The sequence below is a fragment of the Zosterops lateralis genome, assembly GCF_965231275.1.
Source record: "Zosterops lateralis genome assembly, chromosome: 7".
Lineage (NCBI taxonomy): Eukaryota > Metazoa > Chordata > Aves > Passeriformes > Zosteropidae > Zosterops > Zosterops lateralis.
Window position 1 is genome coordinate 18,674,187 of NC_139767.1, and position 14,805 is coordinate 18,688,991.

Genomic DNA, 14,805 nt, shown 5'->3' on the forward strand with positions numbered 1-14,805 from the left:
ATTAAAATTGATCAAGCTACAGATGAATCTGGTGTCTGTACTTTGAAAAGCCTAACCAGTTGAAATTATTGGGACAAGCTAGCTGTATTAGAAGATACTGAGATTACTTTTGTTTTTATTTATTTTATATGCTCCAAATAGATCATGAATTCCATTTCCCTAAAAGAATGTTGCTGGTTAAAACTCCCACAGAATTTAGTTTAAATGGTCACAGAGGTCAGTCCTGAAATAAAACTCAAAAACAGGGACCTTGGTCAGCAATTAATATTCACTAGAAAAGCATTCAGAACACTGAACAGACAGTCTGACATTACAAGAAATAAAACTGAAATTTCTAATAATTCTAATAGATTAAAGGGATCCCATAATTTGATGGTCTATACACAATGTCAGAATTCCTTATCTTCAGTAAAATTATCTGTAAGTTATTACTTTAAGGGCACTAAGATTTAAACAAAAGTGTCAACTAATATTTTTGTATTTTTTCTTTGGCTCACAAAGACACTAAAATACCATAAACATTATTTAGAACTTCAATAATATATAAATAGGTTACATTACAAACAGAATAAAATACAAGACAACTCTTCAGCATGGTAAATCTCTGCATATAAATAAGCAAATATTTCAGATACCTACAATTAAACAGTTATCTTGCTGTAAAACTATTACATTTAAATCCTTTTACACAAAGTCATTTAACAATAATATACACAATCTACACAAATTAACCTCTAAAAATACAGCAATAATATACCTGTTACAATGACTCTGCTACTGTCATCCCCTGATTTGACACTAAAGGGCAAGTACAACTATTTTACTCAAAGGTGCTCTTAGAGATTGCTGTTTTGTATGTGAGAAAAGCACCAACAATAAGATCTAATACTGTTATACATTTTCTTTAGCTCCTAAGAATCTACATTTTAGAAATGTTTCTATATGTCTATTTCTGTCTGGCAGAAAAACTTGTAGCACATTATCCACATCAAAGTTGTTGAAGGAAAACTTAATTTTCTTAAAGTGGAAAACATGCTGTGGCTTAGGTCTAAGTTTATAACCACTTTATATATATGTATATATATATATGTATATATATAATTATATATATCTATTTATACTGTACATATATACTGTGCAGAATTCTTAATTTGCTATTTTAATACTTATTAATTTTCTGCTGTCTACAATAAACAAGACCAGTGTAAGAGTCAATAGTACTTCAACTTCAAGATAATACATTTTCCCTCAATAATACGATCTACCAATACATATATATTTCAGTAGCCTATATTTGTTCTGTTTAAGGATATCTTAGGAGATTGGAACTTAGAGAAAGAGAATTTCCTTAAAACATGTTCTGCAGAACTGGGTTTTAAAAAATAGCCAGTGCTGGAAAACAGTGAATTAGAGAAATAAATAATTCAACCACTACAGCTCCTGCCCCAGTCTCTCAATCTCCTCAATGAGGAAGTCAATGTCAGACTTCGTTGCTGCTGGGTTGGAGATGACCATTCGGAAGAAGTTGACTTTATCGCCCTGAGGCTGATATCCCACCATGGTGGTACCTGACTCCATCATCAATGCCTTGATTTTTGGTGCCACCTTTATTGTTAAAAAGAGAGAGAGAGAGAGAGAGAGAGAGAAAGAAAAAAGAAAAAATTATTCTTTCCTTGTATGTCACAGCGTTTTTTAATTCAGAAAAAAATAAATCTACGGACTTTCTTTTTAGTAAAAATCGTCTGTGACAAGAAAAAGCTTGAAAAACTAAATATGTAGGATTGGGTATTTAAAGGAAAATTGATGACAATAATATCCATCTTTTTGATTTACAAATTAATAGCATCCCAGAGTATTCACTATGTAATTACTTTATATATTAAATGTATATTTTGTTTCTTTGGGCTGAAGATTTTGTCACGAAACATTTTATGCTTCTGTATGAAAGTCCACTCCAGACCTTCTTAAAGGTAATGGATGTTTTCCATGAGAATATTATGTATTCCCAAAGCATTTTGTATGTGGGGACAACAATGGAAATTTTTCAAAAAGATCTATGTCATAAAGAATATTTTTTGTTAGCGTAAGCCATGGAAAATTTACAGTAGTTTTGCAGCACTGTGCATTTACCACAATCTCACTTCCTTGGTTTAATTTACAAGGAATAATGTTCTGACAGTCTTAATATTTGGTATTGACTAAGCCCAGTTTTTCCATCCAGACCTTCATTCTCCTGCTCTACTCTCTGCCAGGCAAGGTCAGATGTCTGGCTCTTTTACTGTTTTGTAGAATGCTTTATGATGTCCTCTAACATTTAACAGGGTCAAATCAAATATTTCATCCCTCTTGCTGTTTTTTCTCTCTTACCTCTATTTTCCTCTATTCTCTCTTTTTTTTTGGCAATTTCTTTGTCTAATATGGGACTGGCTTGACCCAGGAATTTCACCCAGGAATTTCTATTCTCTTCTATTCTCTTTCCCCATTGTGATGTAGTCATTAAATCCTCTACAAAATCTCCCAAGTTTGCCCATTCTTCTCCCTTCCCTAACACACACACACAGACACAAAAGAGCAATTATTTTTGTCACCTGTGAAATCAATCATTCTTTTGTCTCCTGAATGTATTTCATTCCACTTCTGTCTAAAACATAACTACAAAATTACTGTATTTTTCTTCCCTCAAGTCCTGAGTATGATGATATCTTTTCTGGTGGTGCTTCTATGATGGTGCCTTCACTTCCCTCTATCACTCCAAATAAATGTATCCCAAAGTCCTCCAAAGGGTACTAATTTTCACTGAAATGCACTAATGCATTGGCATTTAAAATCAAAATAAATACCTGAGAAGGAATTTACAGATTTTCATGTCCTTTACCTGTCCAAGCATTTGCAAACAATTACCCTTCTGTTTCTCTTGTTGATAAGCTGTCCTATCCAAAGTAGACTGTGATGTCTGTAAACCTAGCTACTTTTTGAAGGCTTGTAACGCTTGTGAGCACGGGATAACTGAATGTGTTCTGAATCTGATTCTATAGGGAAAACCTGACTTCAGCATCAATATAAATAAAGACAAAAGTGAACAAATAGCAAGGTCACAACAAGCAATGGAGAACTAATGTCTCAGAATTTGGAATTATCTTTTTTACATTTAAGCAAAAATACTTACCCTGTGTAACTTTTCTCTTCTCTCATCAGAGTCTGGCATGCCCCTGAGACTTGGAGGAATATACCAAAAACATACATTTGTATGCTCTGGCTGCAAAGAGAGAGAGATATATGCATCAATTAAAAAAAATTATGCAGATCAGTCCCACACTAAAGGCTACTCAGTAGCATATTTTATCACAGACAGAAAAGACAAAATATAGTATTAACTTTCCTAGTCCTGCACATTAAAAGAGAGAAATGGATTGCAGTACTGCTGCTTGCCTCTGCTGCCTTAGATTCCCTATACATTGTCCCATTTGCAATATTTAGGTTGCTAATGAAGTGCAAATGCTTTTCACCTTTGTGAAGTTTTATGAGTAACTTTTTCAGGATCACAGCAAGAGCAACCCAATTTTCCTTTCCTCAGTAAAGGGAGAAATGAAGTTTATGCTATGACCAAAATATTTATATATCCAGAATATACAGCAGAATATACAGCAAAAATAGCAGATTCTCAGTTATGGACATAATAATCTCAGTATGAGTAGGTTGCATTAAGGTAATCTTCATGCCCTAAACTGAGGCCTCTGCAGAAGGGGAGGAGATAAACCTGACATTTATGGAACAAAACCACATGTATTTGACAAAAAAAACTGCCCAGATGCCAATAGTCTTGTAGTTCTTTATACAGTAAGACCAGTTTTGCATAGCTCTTTGAAGAACTGTGAGAAGCAGGAAGACAGATTTGGCTCACACATATATAAAAGCAAACTTACCTCCCCTTCAAAAACCATCTCAAATTCTTCTCTGTTTTTGATTTTAGTGTAGAGATATTCTGCCAGCTCCAGGCATTTATTGATCTGATTTTCAAATCCTACTGTACCCTGTTTTAATAAGAAAGTAGGTATTATTTATACAGTCTTTTTTAATGCTCGGATACAATCACCTTTTCAGACAGGTTTCACTCTCATGTATTTTCAGGCAGAAAACATTTAGCAGTATTATTTCTTGTAACTTAAAAGTCGTGTTAATCAATGGTTTAAAAGTGGCCAAAGGTGGCCCAATTGTAAGTCACTATTTGGTTTGACTCATTTTAAGAGAATTTATTGAGAAAATAACAAGGACTTTCACTATTTTTGGTAGATTATTTTAGGTCTTTCATATTTTTTCCAGTTTCCAAAAATATTATGGATATTATGTCCTGGCTTCACAGCTGCTGCTGAAAGAAACTTGGAATGTGAACTCAGCTGAAACTGTAAGAATTGGGAAGTAAATTATTTCCTCTGAGCAGTTTGCTAGAAATGAGCATGTAATCAGCAAGCAAAAGTCTGCAATATGTTCACTAGAAGTCACTTGCCTACCCATTGATATCTTGTCAAGATCATAATCCCAGAAAAAGTTTATGAATGTTGATCATAAATATTGGGTGGATTTTTTTAAGTAGACTTTGTACATGGATGAAGAAGCAAGCATTTTCTCCTAAAGCGAAAATAGTTTTATGATTTTAGAGTTTATTATTAGATTTAATATCAAATTTATTTTAAAAATTAGACTCTAGACAGATTACCCAACTGAATTCCCATTTTGCTAGCAGAAGAGCAAGAATAACAGTAATGAGATGACTGCAGAGAAAGCAATAAAAATGGAATGTGTTTTCTTGACTACATGACTACTTCATCTTGTGCACTTGTAAGCCTGGACATAAGCCCATGTTAAAATTCAGCCATCCAGGCATACCACAGTAGCACCAGGTAATCAACTGTGGAATCATCACTTGGGCAATGCTTCCTCAGAAAAAGGCTTTGTTTTCCAAGTCACTTATAGAATCTATTCACTGAAATGTCATGTTCAAAGGACCCTTGTAAGTCATCAAGGCTACTCTGCTGTTACTACAAGCAATGCATCATAAAATACGTATGCAAGTGTAGAGCATCACAACAACAGATCATTTTGGTGCCCTGCCCTCAAGAGTTTTTCTGCAGGACTCATCTAATGACTTAAATCATTCTTCTAATTGCCATCTGAATATACTCACAGCTAGCATTGTTCTACAATTCACACAGTTCCTTTCTGAGTTGATACTTGGATACTTGTGTGTTTAGAGATTGTAATGACACAAAAATTTATGTCAAAATTAAGTATTCCATTACATGACATCTAGAAATTAAATAAATACATTTCTGGGTTTTGAGCTAAACTCTTGTTATTTACCTTTGCTTTCCACATCAACCAGAATTTGAAAATGTCCACATGTCGACCACACTGGATTGCCTTATCTCCAGTGTCATAGGAGACATCATACTGTTTGTCTGGCTGGAAGAGATAGCCTGCACACATTTGATTGCAGCCTTGAAGGATACCCTACAATGAAAAATGCATACACTTAAAAATTTACCTGGCATTTGTGCATGAGAGAATGTACACATTAATCATGTATAAAAATATATTTCAAACATGTACGGGAGAATTGCTCTTTAATGGGACATATCATAACACACTGACCTTGTTTGGTAAACCTGAGCCACAAAATTAATTTCATATCCTAAGGTTATGACTCTTAGAAGCCTCTGAGTAGTCATATGGTTTTACACACATAAACACCCCCCTGAGGAAACATTCACAGATTAATTTGGATATTTAGTTTGTGATGTTAGCTTTACCCACTTCAATTTATAAGGCTGTGTTCTCTAAATTTAAATTTATGATTTGTTAAATTACATACTAGAATAAAGCTGCAGTCTCTCAGTGCAACAGATTGCTACACAAAATTAAGTAAAAAAACTTAATTGAAGGTTTAAGCTTTGTATGTTTTTCAGCTTTATGACACTTAACATTAGTCATAAGTATAAGCACAAATGACATAAACTGGACATTTTTTGCATATAAATAAATATGATTTATAGACCAACAGAACTCTATGGACTACTGGTAAAAATGTCTGGGAGAAACACCAGAAGCCTTACACGTGACATTTCTAAAATGGTTTGCAATTCCTTTAGCTTTCATTAGTGTTTTTTGCAAGAAATTTGAAGACACTAGTGTGTCCCATAAATACAAAAACATCTATCAAAGTTCTCATAAAGAGAACAAAAACTCTTGCCAAAATCCTGCAATAGCTGGCGCAATAAGCATTCATGCCACTAAACAAAGGTTCGTGCTTCCCTTCGACAGATATGTTTTACAAAGGGAAATAAATGCTGCAGTCCTCAGTTCAGAGTTGGATCAGCTGAAGAACAATGGCAGACTTAGGGCTGCAGCTTACAACTCTTCCATCCCAGTTGTATACACAGATATTATTTCTCCAACTAAGCACTTCTAGTAGCAATTGGCATACAAGAGATTAGTAGACAACATCATTAGTCCTATCCATGTATGATATGATTTTCTTTTATCATTTCATAAGAATGTGTATTGCTTAAAAGAAACAAGACACTGGTTTGCTTTCATTGATGGAAACAAAGAATCTAGATGCCAGCATTAGAAGTACGGAGTCATAATAAAAGCAGCAAGTTTTCTTTTCAACAGAAATGGGAAACTTCTAAACCGTGGTGTAAAGTAAAAACTTGCTTCTTAAGCAGTTTAGACTGCAACCAAGTACTAAGACTGAGGCTCTATGTTCAATATATCATAGAAACAACAGGAGAGGTGCTCAGATGAAGCACAATAGCATGGCTCTGTTATTGCTATAGAATATGCAAAGATCCAGCAGGTGAGGATCTGACCCATGATGTCTACAACTTTAATAAAAAAAGCCAAAAAACCCAGGACAGGTAAAACAACTTCCAAAACACAATGTAAATCCACACAATTATTCCTTCCAAAAGAAGTTTTGAACTTAAACAGATTTTGCATTACCCTCTTAAAAAGTAGGGCTTAATAGTTACTTTTTTTTAAATGCTTAATTATTAAATATAAGGCAGACCTTCTCCCGGACAAGAATGGCAGAACATTGTAACAACACTCCCATCATCTTGTGTGGATTCCAAGTGACTGAGTTGGCTCTGCAAAAAAATTACACATTCAGATCGGTCGGGAAAACAGAAACTTAATCTGAAGCTGTCACGTTTGTTTTCTGCTTTCAGCTGGAAATATACGCAGTTTTGATCATGATGATATCACTATGGATATTATTAATGCCTTAAGTGTCTTCATTCCTAGCTATGCCATCCAGGAAAGGAAATTTTTTTTTCTGTTAACATTGCAGTATTAGACTTGTGATTAGTTTATATTATTACTAATACCAGCTAATTAGTATCAGACTGATTAGCTAATACAGTAACATCATCCTCAGAAGAGTCCTCTTCTAGAAATAGTACTAATAAAAATAACAAAACCACTTTAACATGCTCTATCAATTCAAGGTGCTGATGGGGAAAGCAGGGGTGTCAGGGAATTAAGGGACTGATATGAGTTGTGGGAAAATACAGTTCTTTATTAAACACCTGCTGGAAAAATAGAAAGGAAATAAAAAGATGTTCTGGATGCTTATCTGCTATCCCAGTTAGAGCCACAGGCCTTGCTTGTCAAGCCCATGGACTGTTAAAAGGCTCTAAAACTTTACATCATATGCTGCCATTTCTGTATGTAAAGCTTAAAATCTCTTACATGTAAACAAAAGAGAATGCACAAGATCACCTAATTTACAAGTCAAACAGATTTTCTGTATTTTAACATACTATTCTAGACCACCACAACAGCTTAATGGTGACACTGAAATAAATGTGCCAACATTGCACATCCATTGACCTTTTCACCCTAACTAATTGATTACCAAGTGTCCCCTTGATTCACTGCATGTCCAGAGAAGCAACGTGCATAATTGTATTTCCAAGACTATTCATGTGTTTTTACAATGTGGTTGAAAGAAAAGTAAAAGGTATTTCTTCCTCTTCTACATCCTGCTCTCAGAGGACACAGACACAACCACAGTTTCTCTGCTTTGAGCAACACAGTGATGTCTTCATCCCAGTCTTCAGACCACTGATTTCTAGATACAATTCCAACCCCTGTATGTGTTAGGTTAGACTGTAGCACCCCTCAGCTGAAGGAGTACTGAACCTGTGCTGTACTGGGGGAGCTCACCATCCATCTAACATCAGCTGCTTATGCAGTGCTAACCAGCAGATAAATAGCTCAGACTTAGGAAGCAATTATCTTTTAGAAAAAAAAGCACTAATAGTTTAGATGGAGCAGTCAGGATAAAGGAATTTATATAACAACTTATTTCCTTTCAAAACACCATGCCTTCAGTTTAGCACATTCATTTAACTTTCAGGGTTTCAAACAAAGACAATTTTAAGTCATTCCTCCCAAGGAGCCTTAGGTTTGTTTCACCATGAAGCTGTCACTGTCTCCTCAGTGCAGCCCTCAGGTAGAGGCTGTCCTATCACAGACAATCCCAGCTCTGTGCCATGGCAGCGTGCCAGTCCTCCATGCCAATGTGTCCAGCAGGCCAAGAATGACCTGAGTGTTAGCAACAGACCCCAGCTGGGCCTGTAACAGGCAATTACACTGTACATGTGGCCCCCATCCCATGTTTGAAAATCTGGATAGCTGACTAGGAAAGAAACCATTTCATGCTTCATGGCCTGCTGCTTTCTGTATTTGCTTAAAATTATGGCCTTAATTAGCACCTCAGGGTTGACCTCAGGTCAAAAGGGATGTGCCAAACTCCTGTGACCAAACCTCTGCATCTTAAGAAAATTATTTTGCAATGCTGACTTAATATTAGACACATTGCCATGAGTCACAAGCAAACTGGACTGGGCAAAAGTTGATAGGATTCTGCTGCTTCAGATACTCCACACCGCATGCTGCCGTCCTTGCGACAGAAGGGTCCACGTGGTTTTGCTGCCAGTCCTTCCATACACTATCCTAGACGTTGTACTTATTCTTCACTTGCTGTATGAGATGCCCAAACCTAGGATAGTTTGCTTTCCCTAAGGAAGAGAACTGCTCACTGTATCACTGTACTCATCTTACAATTTTATGTGGAGCCCATATTCAGAACAGCCAACTCAAGGAAGCAATTTGGTGCTAATTTAAAACTACATGGATAGAGCTTGCTTCAAATATTTTTTGCTTCCCTGAAGGCTGATATCTGCAGTGATGGAAAAGATCTAAAATTTCTGATTCTTCATTGCTTTTCTAACTTTTTTCAGATGGGCACCATTTCATAGTAGAGCACTTTCAGAGGAAATCAAGAGACCAACACCCCCATGGGATTATAAATATACATCTTATATAGGCTTGTCATCATTGGATATGGGAACAGCTGTTCCAAAGATTACACCTGGAATGACTCCTGAGTCAAAATTGTGAGGACCAGTGGGAGGATCACACTCTCACTCTGCTGTCACTACCAACACAAATGTTTTGTCTCTTTAAATTTGATTCAAAGGCTGGCTTCTGGTCCCAGTGGGCATCTTGGTGAGCTGGGTTATGTACCTGGGAGTACATACGTGCTCCTTCCTGCAGACTTCACTCTGACCTCTACAAGAGCTTCCTCCTTGTTTCATGTAATCCTCACATGGCACCAACGCACGGGCCCCTGTGCCCTGAGACAGGTGAGCATCTGTGACCCTTTCTGGCCTCTCTGTAAATGACCTCAGTCATCTGCTACAGCATATGTGTAGCAGCTCTGTCTTTTCACAGTCCTTTCAAGCCTTAAAGGTACTGAAACTTGCCCCTGAAAATCACTGCTAATTCAGTCTCTACCTCCTCTCTTTGTTGTATACACCAATCTACTTTGTGTGTGTGTGTGTGTAAATAAGAATGATACAAGACTAAACATATATTTATATATGTTCCATTTACAGAACACTCATGAACATATACTCCATTTTCTGGAAAAACTGCAAACATCTTTCAGGAGAGAACCTCTATAAATTCCCACTGTGGGTATTCATGCTCAAACACCTTCCCTGGACCCTTCGTTTATCACTGCTATTCTCAAAGCCCTACATTTCAGAGATTGTCTAGCTCTCACACTTCATTTTTTTCTTCAGGTACTTCTCCATCCATTCCCAGACTTATGATCCCCTCAAAGCTATGCATAGAACAATTTCCCCTCCTTTTAGCCAAGTAATATCCTTGTCTTCCTTCAATTCTGCTGAAAACTTACCTCTCACTTAATGGTACATCACAGATTTCTTCTGTAGTATTGTTTCAATCTCCCTAGTCTGAACCTTTCCCTTCTGTCTCGCTATTGTTTAATTTAGTGTTCAAACTCCTTAATCTAGCCAAGTAATATTTTCATTAATTGTTGAAGTGTCTTGTACCTTATGAAAGTACATTAAGAGCAGTATTACACATAAGCACTGTGTAGTACCTTTCTATTCCATTCAGCTTATGACGGTGCTTTCGGGACATTAAGAGTCCCCCTCCCCAGGCAGCCTGGAAGAGACAGAAAAAAGAGAAGACTCATTTCTTGAAAAAGCTCAACAGATTTTAGTTTACTTGGGATTTAGTAATAAATATTTTAATTCAAGGAAAAAAATGTGTGAACTAAGATCCTCTTTTGCCTAAATAGCAGCACTTTTTTTGTTACTTACATCTACATGGAGCCAGAGGTTGTATTTTTCACATATATCTGCAATCTCCTGTATTGGGTCAAAGGCTCCATATACTGTTGTGCCAGCAGTTGCGTTTACAAAAAGAGGAACATATCCCTACAGTAAAAATAAAAATATCAAATATAAATTGAAAACACTTCCAGAAAAAAAATAAAGGGGGCGGGGGGGGAATGAAAATAATTCCAGAAACATTATCTCATTTTGTTACCTAAAAATGTTTTTCTTCCCATGTGAAAGGCACAACATACGCAACAGTAGAATCTAACCAATCATACACATGGTAGGAACAACCTCTGTTTTTTTCTTTATTTTCTTGTAATCTTGCTTAAAAAAATTAACTAGTTAGAAGATAAATATTATTTTGTCTAATCTGTCTCAGTGAGGAGATTCAAACAATGTAGTGGAAGATGAGTAATATTCAAGTAAATTTGGGACTTCTATAGCAGTATAAGCAAAAATTAATTAAATGTGATTTGTAAATTGTGATTTGAAGACTTGAAATTGTTCCTTCAGTGTTTATCTACTAATAAACATAGCAAAGCAGAATAAAGCAATCTAAATCAAAAGCAATTAATGAGAAACTATCCGATCAAAGAGAGATAATTTTGAATTAGATGAAATAAATGTGAACTGCTATTTCATAGAGTGCCCAAATGTAAAGAAGAAATTTTTAAGAAATTATTTCTCTTTGGTTATTTTATTAAAAATTAATTGGTTTTTCCACTGCATTGATTCGAGAAATAGCAATTAATGCCTAAAACTTAAGCTTACTGTCTATATTTAACAAATGTACATATTACCTACATCAAATCTATAGGATTTTTTAAGGACTCTGTAGAATCTTTTATGGGTTTGGCTTAAACTACAAGTTTAGATAAAAATAGCTTAGATTTTATATTTCCATGGTCATTTCCATGTATTTCCAAACAAGAAGTTATTTTTAAAAATCATGAACTACAGCTGTGGTTCAAGAGTTAAAAGTCTTTCAGTTTCAAACCGAAAATGGAAACCTTACCAAGACACATAAAAATAATACATATTATTATTAACACATGATAATTCTGTAAACAACACATGAATGCATAATTAAGCATATAAAAACGCTGTTATTAGATTTATATCATTATAATGTTCTCTTTAACGTCAACACTCAGGCTTCAAAGGAAAAAGCAATTTTACTAAGCCAAGCATTTGAGCACTGATTTTTAAAAACACAAACCTTTTCTTTTGCTTCCAGAATTTTTGCCTCCAAATCAGCTGGTATTATTTTGCCTCTGTAATTATCACAGAAACAGAAAGTCAAAGAAAATTAAAGAATGTATATGGAAATAATAGCTGCAGTTGAAATAATTTAATAGGATTTTCTCAACAGGCCATTAGCAACTTGACACACTGTACTGAATCAGCCCTTAAACACAATAAAACAAATTTAACAGATGAACACATTTAATCTATCAAAACTTTAGTATTCATCCTACCTTTCATTGCATTTTATCAAAATAACATTGTCTGTTCCAAACCCAAGTGCAGCTCCAGCTTTCTTTATTGAGTAGTGACTCTGCAGCAAACACATGAAATGGAGTGGTTGTTTAACGAGGAAGCATTTTAACAATATATGTCAGTAAATTAAGAATTAGGAATGTATTAAGCTCACATGTTCTGAGGTAAAGAGAACCAGTTTAGGGACTGCAGCCATGCCTTTGGTTTTAACTTCAGGGAAATACTTGTAGCGTGCAGCCATTATGCTGTACATGTTGGAGATCGCTCCTCCTGTGAATGAATAAATAAATAAATGAATAATAAAGTAGTGATAATGGGAAAAAAAGTATATTATACCACAGACATACAAGACTCATTTGCATAATGCATTGAAAGTGGCAGTGAACTATGAAAAAATATTTCTCTGAAATGCCCAGACATCTGTCTAAATAGCATAGGACAGACTCTGGAGAAAGCCAGAGTGATAATCAGAATTTCCTAAATGTCATCTCTTTCAACTGCTATCATTTTGTAACACATTCCTAAAAAGTTCAGCTTTCATTGTGCTGCTTTTGTGTGATTACTTCTTGTTAGCAAGAACAACAGGGATTTATTAACTTGTCTGAGAGTGAAGAAATGTCATATATTGGATGAATTTATCCCATCTTACTGTAGACATAGAAGTAGATGCTTAAAGGTAGAATTCTACAGCTGAGCTACTACTAAACTCCCTCACAGTCAGTTATGGGAAAGAGGTAGTTCACAGGCTATGATTCAGCTAACCTATTTTCATACTTACTTTTGAAGAACTTGAATAGAGGGAAAGCACCTATTTCTCTTGGTCTGCTGGTAAAAAGAGCCCTGAATAACTACCTCAATTCTTTGGTGCAGACCTCAAACTTTAATAAGATAAATCACATCCCTAAGCCTTCTTCCTCTATTTTTTTTCATTGATGAGAACACAGAAAGATCTGTATTTTTCTAGCAGATAAGACTGGAGATCAAGCAAGTGTGCACTTTATGTGGGCTCTTCCAAAAGGAGGGGGTTTTGTCTTTTATGCTCTGAAACAGGAGGGTGTTCCCTCATGCCAAACCCAGAAAAGTTCTGGGCTGGACACCCACATTGTCCACACATTGGCCCAGGACCTTCACAAGGTTCATCATCAGCCATTTCTCTCACTGCTCACTGCCTTTATGTTCTTTGCATGGGAAGACACTTTGTCTTGGTTTTTATACTAGAATCAATCTTGTGAATCCAACCACATTATATCCCAGATAATGTGTCCCAGAAAGTGACAGACAATCACAGCCTTTTTCTGACTGTGAGCCCAAATCCTTTGACCACCAAAGAAATCAGTACATGATTTTTGAGAACTTCTAGTCGACAGGAGCTGTGGTTGCTCAGCACCTCCGAAATGAAGCTCATAAAAAGGTTGTTTAAATGCCCAACTGTGCACCAGAGCCAACAGTCAAGTTTTAAATGCTGACCAGCCATCGTACATAGACATACGCAGAGATATATTTTTGCCCCAGCTTTTCTGTGGGATGTTCAAACAAAGCATTCCTACTTCTAAATATCTGACTCATTGCTTTGTGTTGCAGATAGTGCAAATATTTAGACACAGCCTATGTTTATTTTAACTTTTGAAATTTTAGTCAAACCACCAAAACAGAGAAGAAAAGCTCACCAGGTGAGAATATTCCATCACCATCTTTATTTGACCATCCAATAATCTCTCTCATCTTTCGAAGTGTTATTTGTTCCATGAGGACAAAAACAGGGGCAATTTCATACGTAAACCTGCATGGATAAAGCAAACCAAACAAACAGAATATAGATGCAGATTCTAAACATATAATAAATTCCCAGTCTGCAATTCTTTGTTAAAATGCTCGAGGTGTCTAGAAGTTTTCCTGTAACTTGAGGTTCTAATCCTGAACCTTTACCAAAGCAAAAACCTTTAGGAAGACATTATTGGAAATACTGATGAATGAAAAGTGCAGTATTGGTTATTTTGCAGCTTTCTATATAGTGAATGTAAGACCTAACGTTCAACATCATAACTCTGCTGACTTCGGTACAAGGTTGTCCTGTAAAACAGCTGTTTCCCAAAGTGCCAATTCCACACTTGTGGAATAACATACTGCTAAATCCTAATGAAAACAGTGAACTTCACTGAGCTAAACAAAACCATAATTAGAAGTATTGAGCTAGGGTTTCAAAGTCTAAATATAATTAATTATGTAGATTTATTCTGTTGATGATCTCCAAGGACAACTTACTTCTACAATGCAATGTGATCAATAACTGTCAAGAGTAATTACAAATGATGATTTTCTAATTACCAATTACCAAAACCAAATCAGCAGTCAACTATTGTATCCACTTAATGAGGGCAAAAAACATTACATATCCTGGCATGCCCTGATGTCAGCGTCAGATACATGGATGGAAATTGACAACCATACAACTATTTTTAGCGATCAAGGTACATGGATAAATTACTAGTGCTGTAAACAAATTCTGCTTGCTGTGTGTGGGGAAAAAAATCAGTAAGGGGGAAAAGGAAGCAGGGAGAAATTAAAAAATCAACCTCTGATTTCC

The 14,805-nt window shown here is 35.7% G+C and overlaps 1 protein-coding gene across 1 annotated transcript in view; it reads right to left on the reverse strand.

Moving 5' to 3' along the window:
• Positions 1-1,431: 1,431 nt before the first annotated feature.
• Positions 1,432-14,805, reverse strand: part of GAD1 (glutamate decarboxylase 1) — a gene marked incomplete at both ends in the record, with an annotated part of 28,113 nt that continues 14,739 nt past the window's right edge. The window contains 11 exons of the mRNA XM_083865364.1: positions 1,432-1,605; positions 3,167-3,256; positions 3,924-4,031; positions 5,359-5,508; positions 7,070-7,148; positions 10,478-10,542; positions 10,701-10,817; positions 11,941-11,995; positions 12,200-12,279; positions 12,376-12,491; positions 13,889-14,001. Coding sequence (XP_083721490.1) covers positions 1,432-1,605; positions 3,167-3,256; positions 3,924-4,031; positions 5,359-5,508; positions 7,070-7,148; positions 10,478-10,542; positions 10,701-10,817; positions 11,941-11,995; positions 12,200-12,279; positions 12,376-12,491; positions 13,889-14,001 — 1,147 coding nt within the window. The remainder of the gene's footprint in view (positions 1,606-3,166; positions 3,257-3,923; positions 4,032-5,358; positions 5,509-7,069; positions 7,149-10,477; positions 10,543-10,700; positions 10,818-11,940; positions 11,996-12,199; positions 12,280-12,375; positions 12,492-13,888; positions 14,002-14,805) is intronic.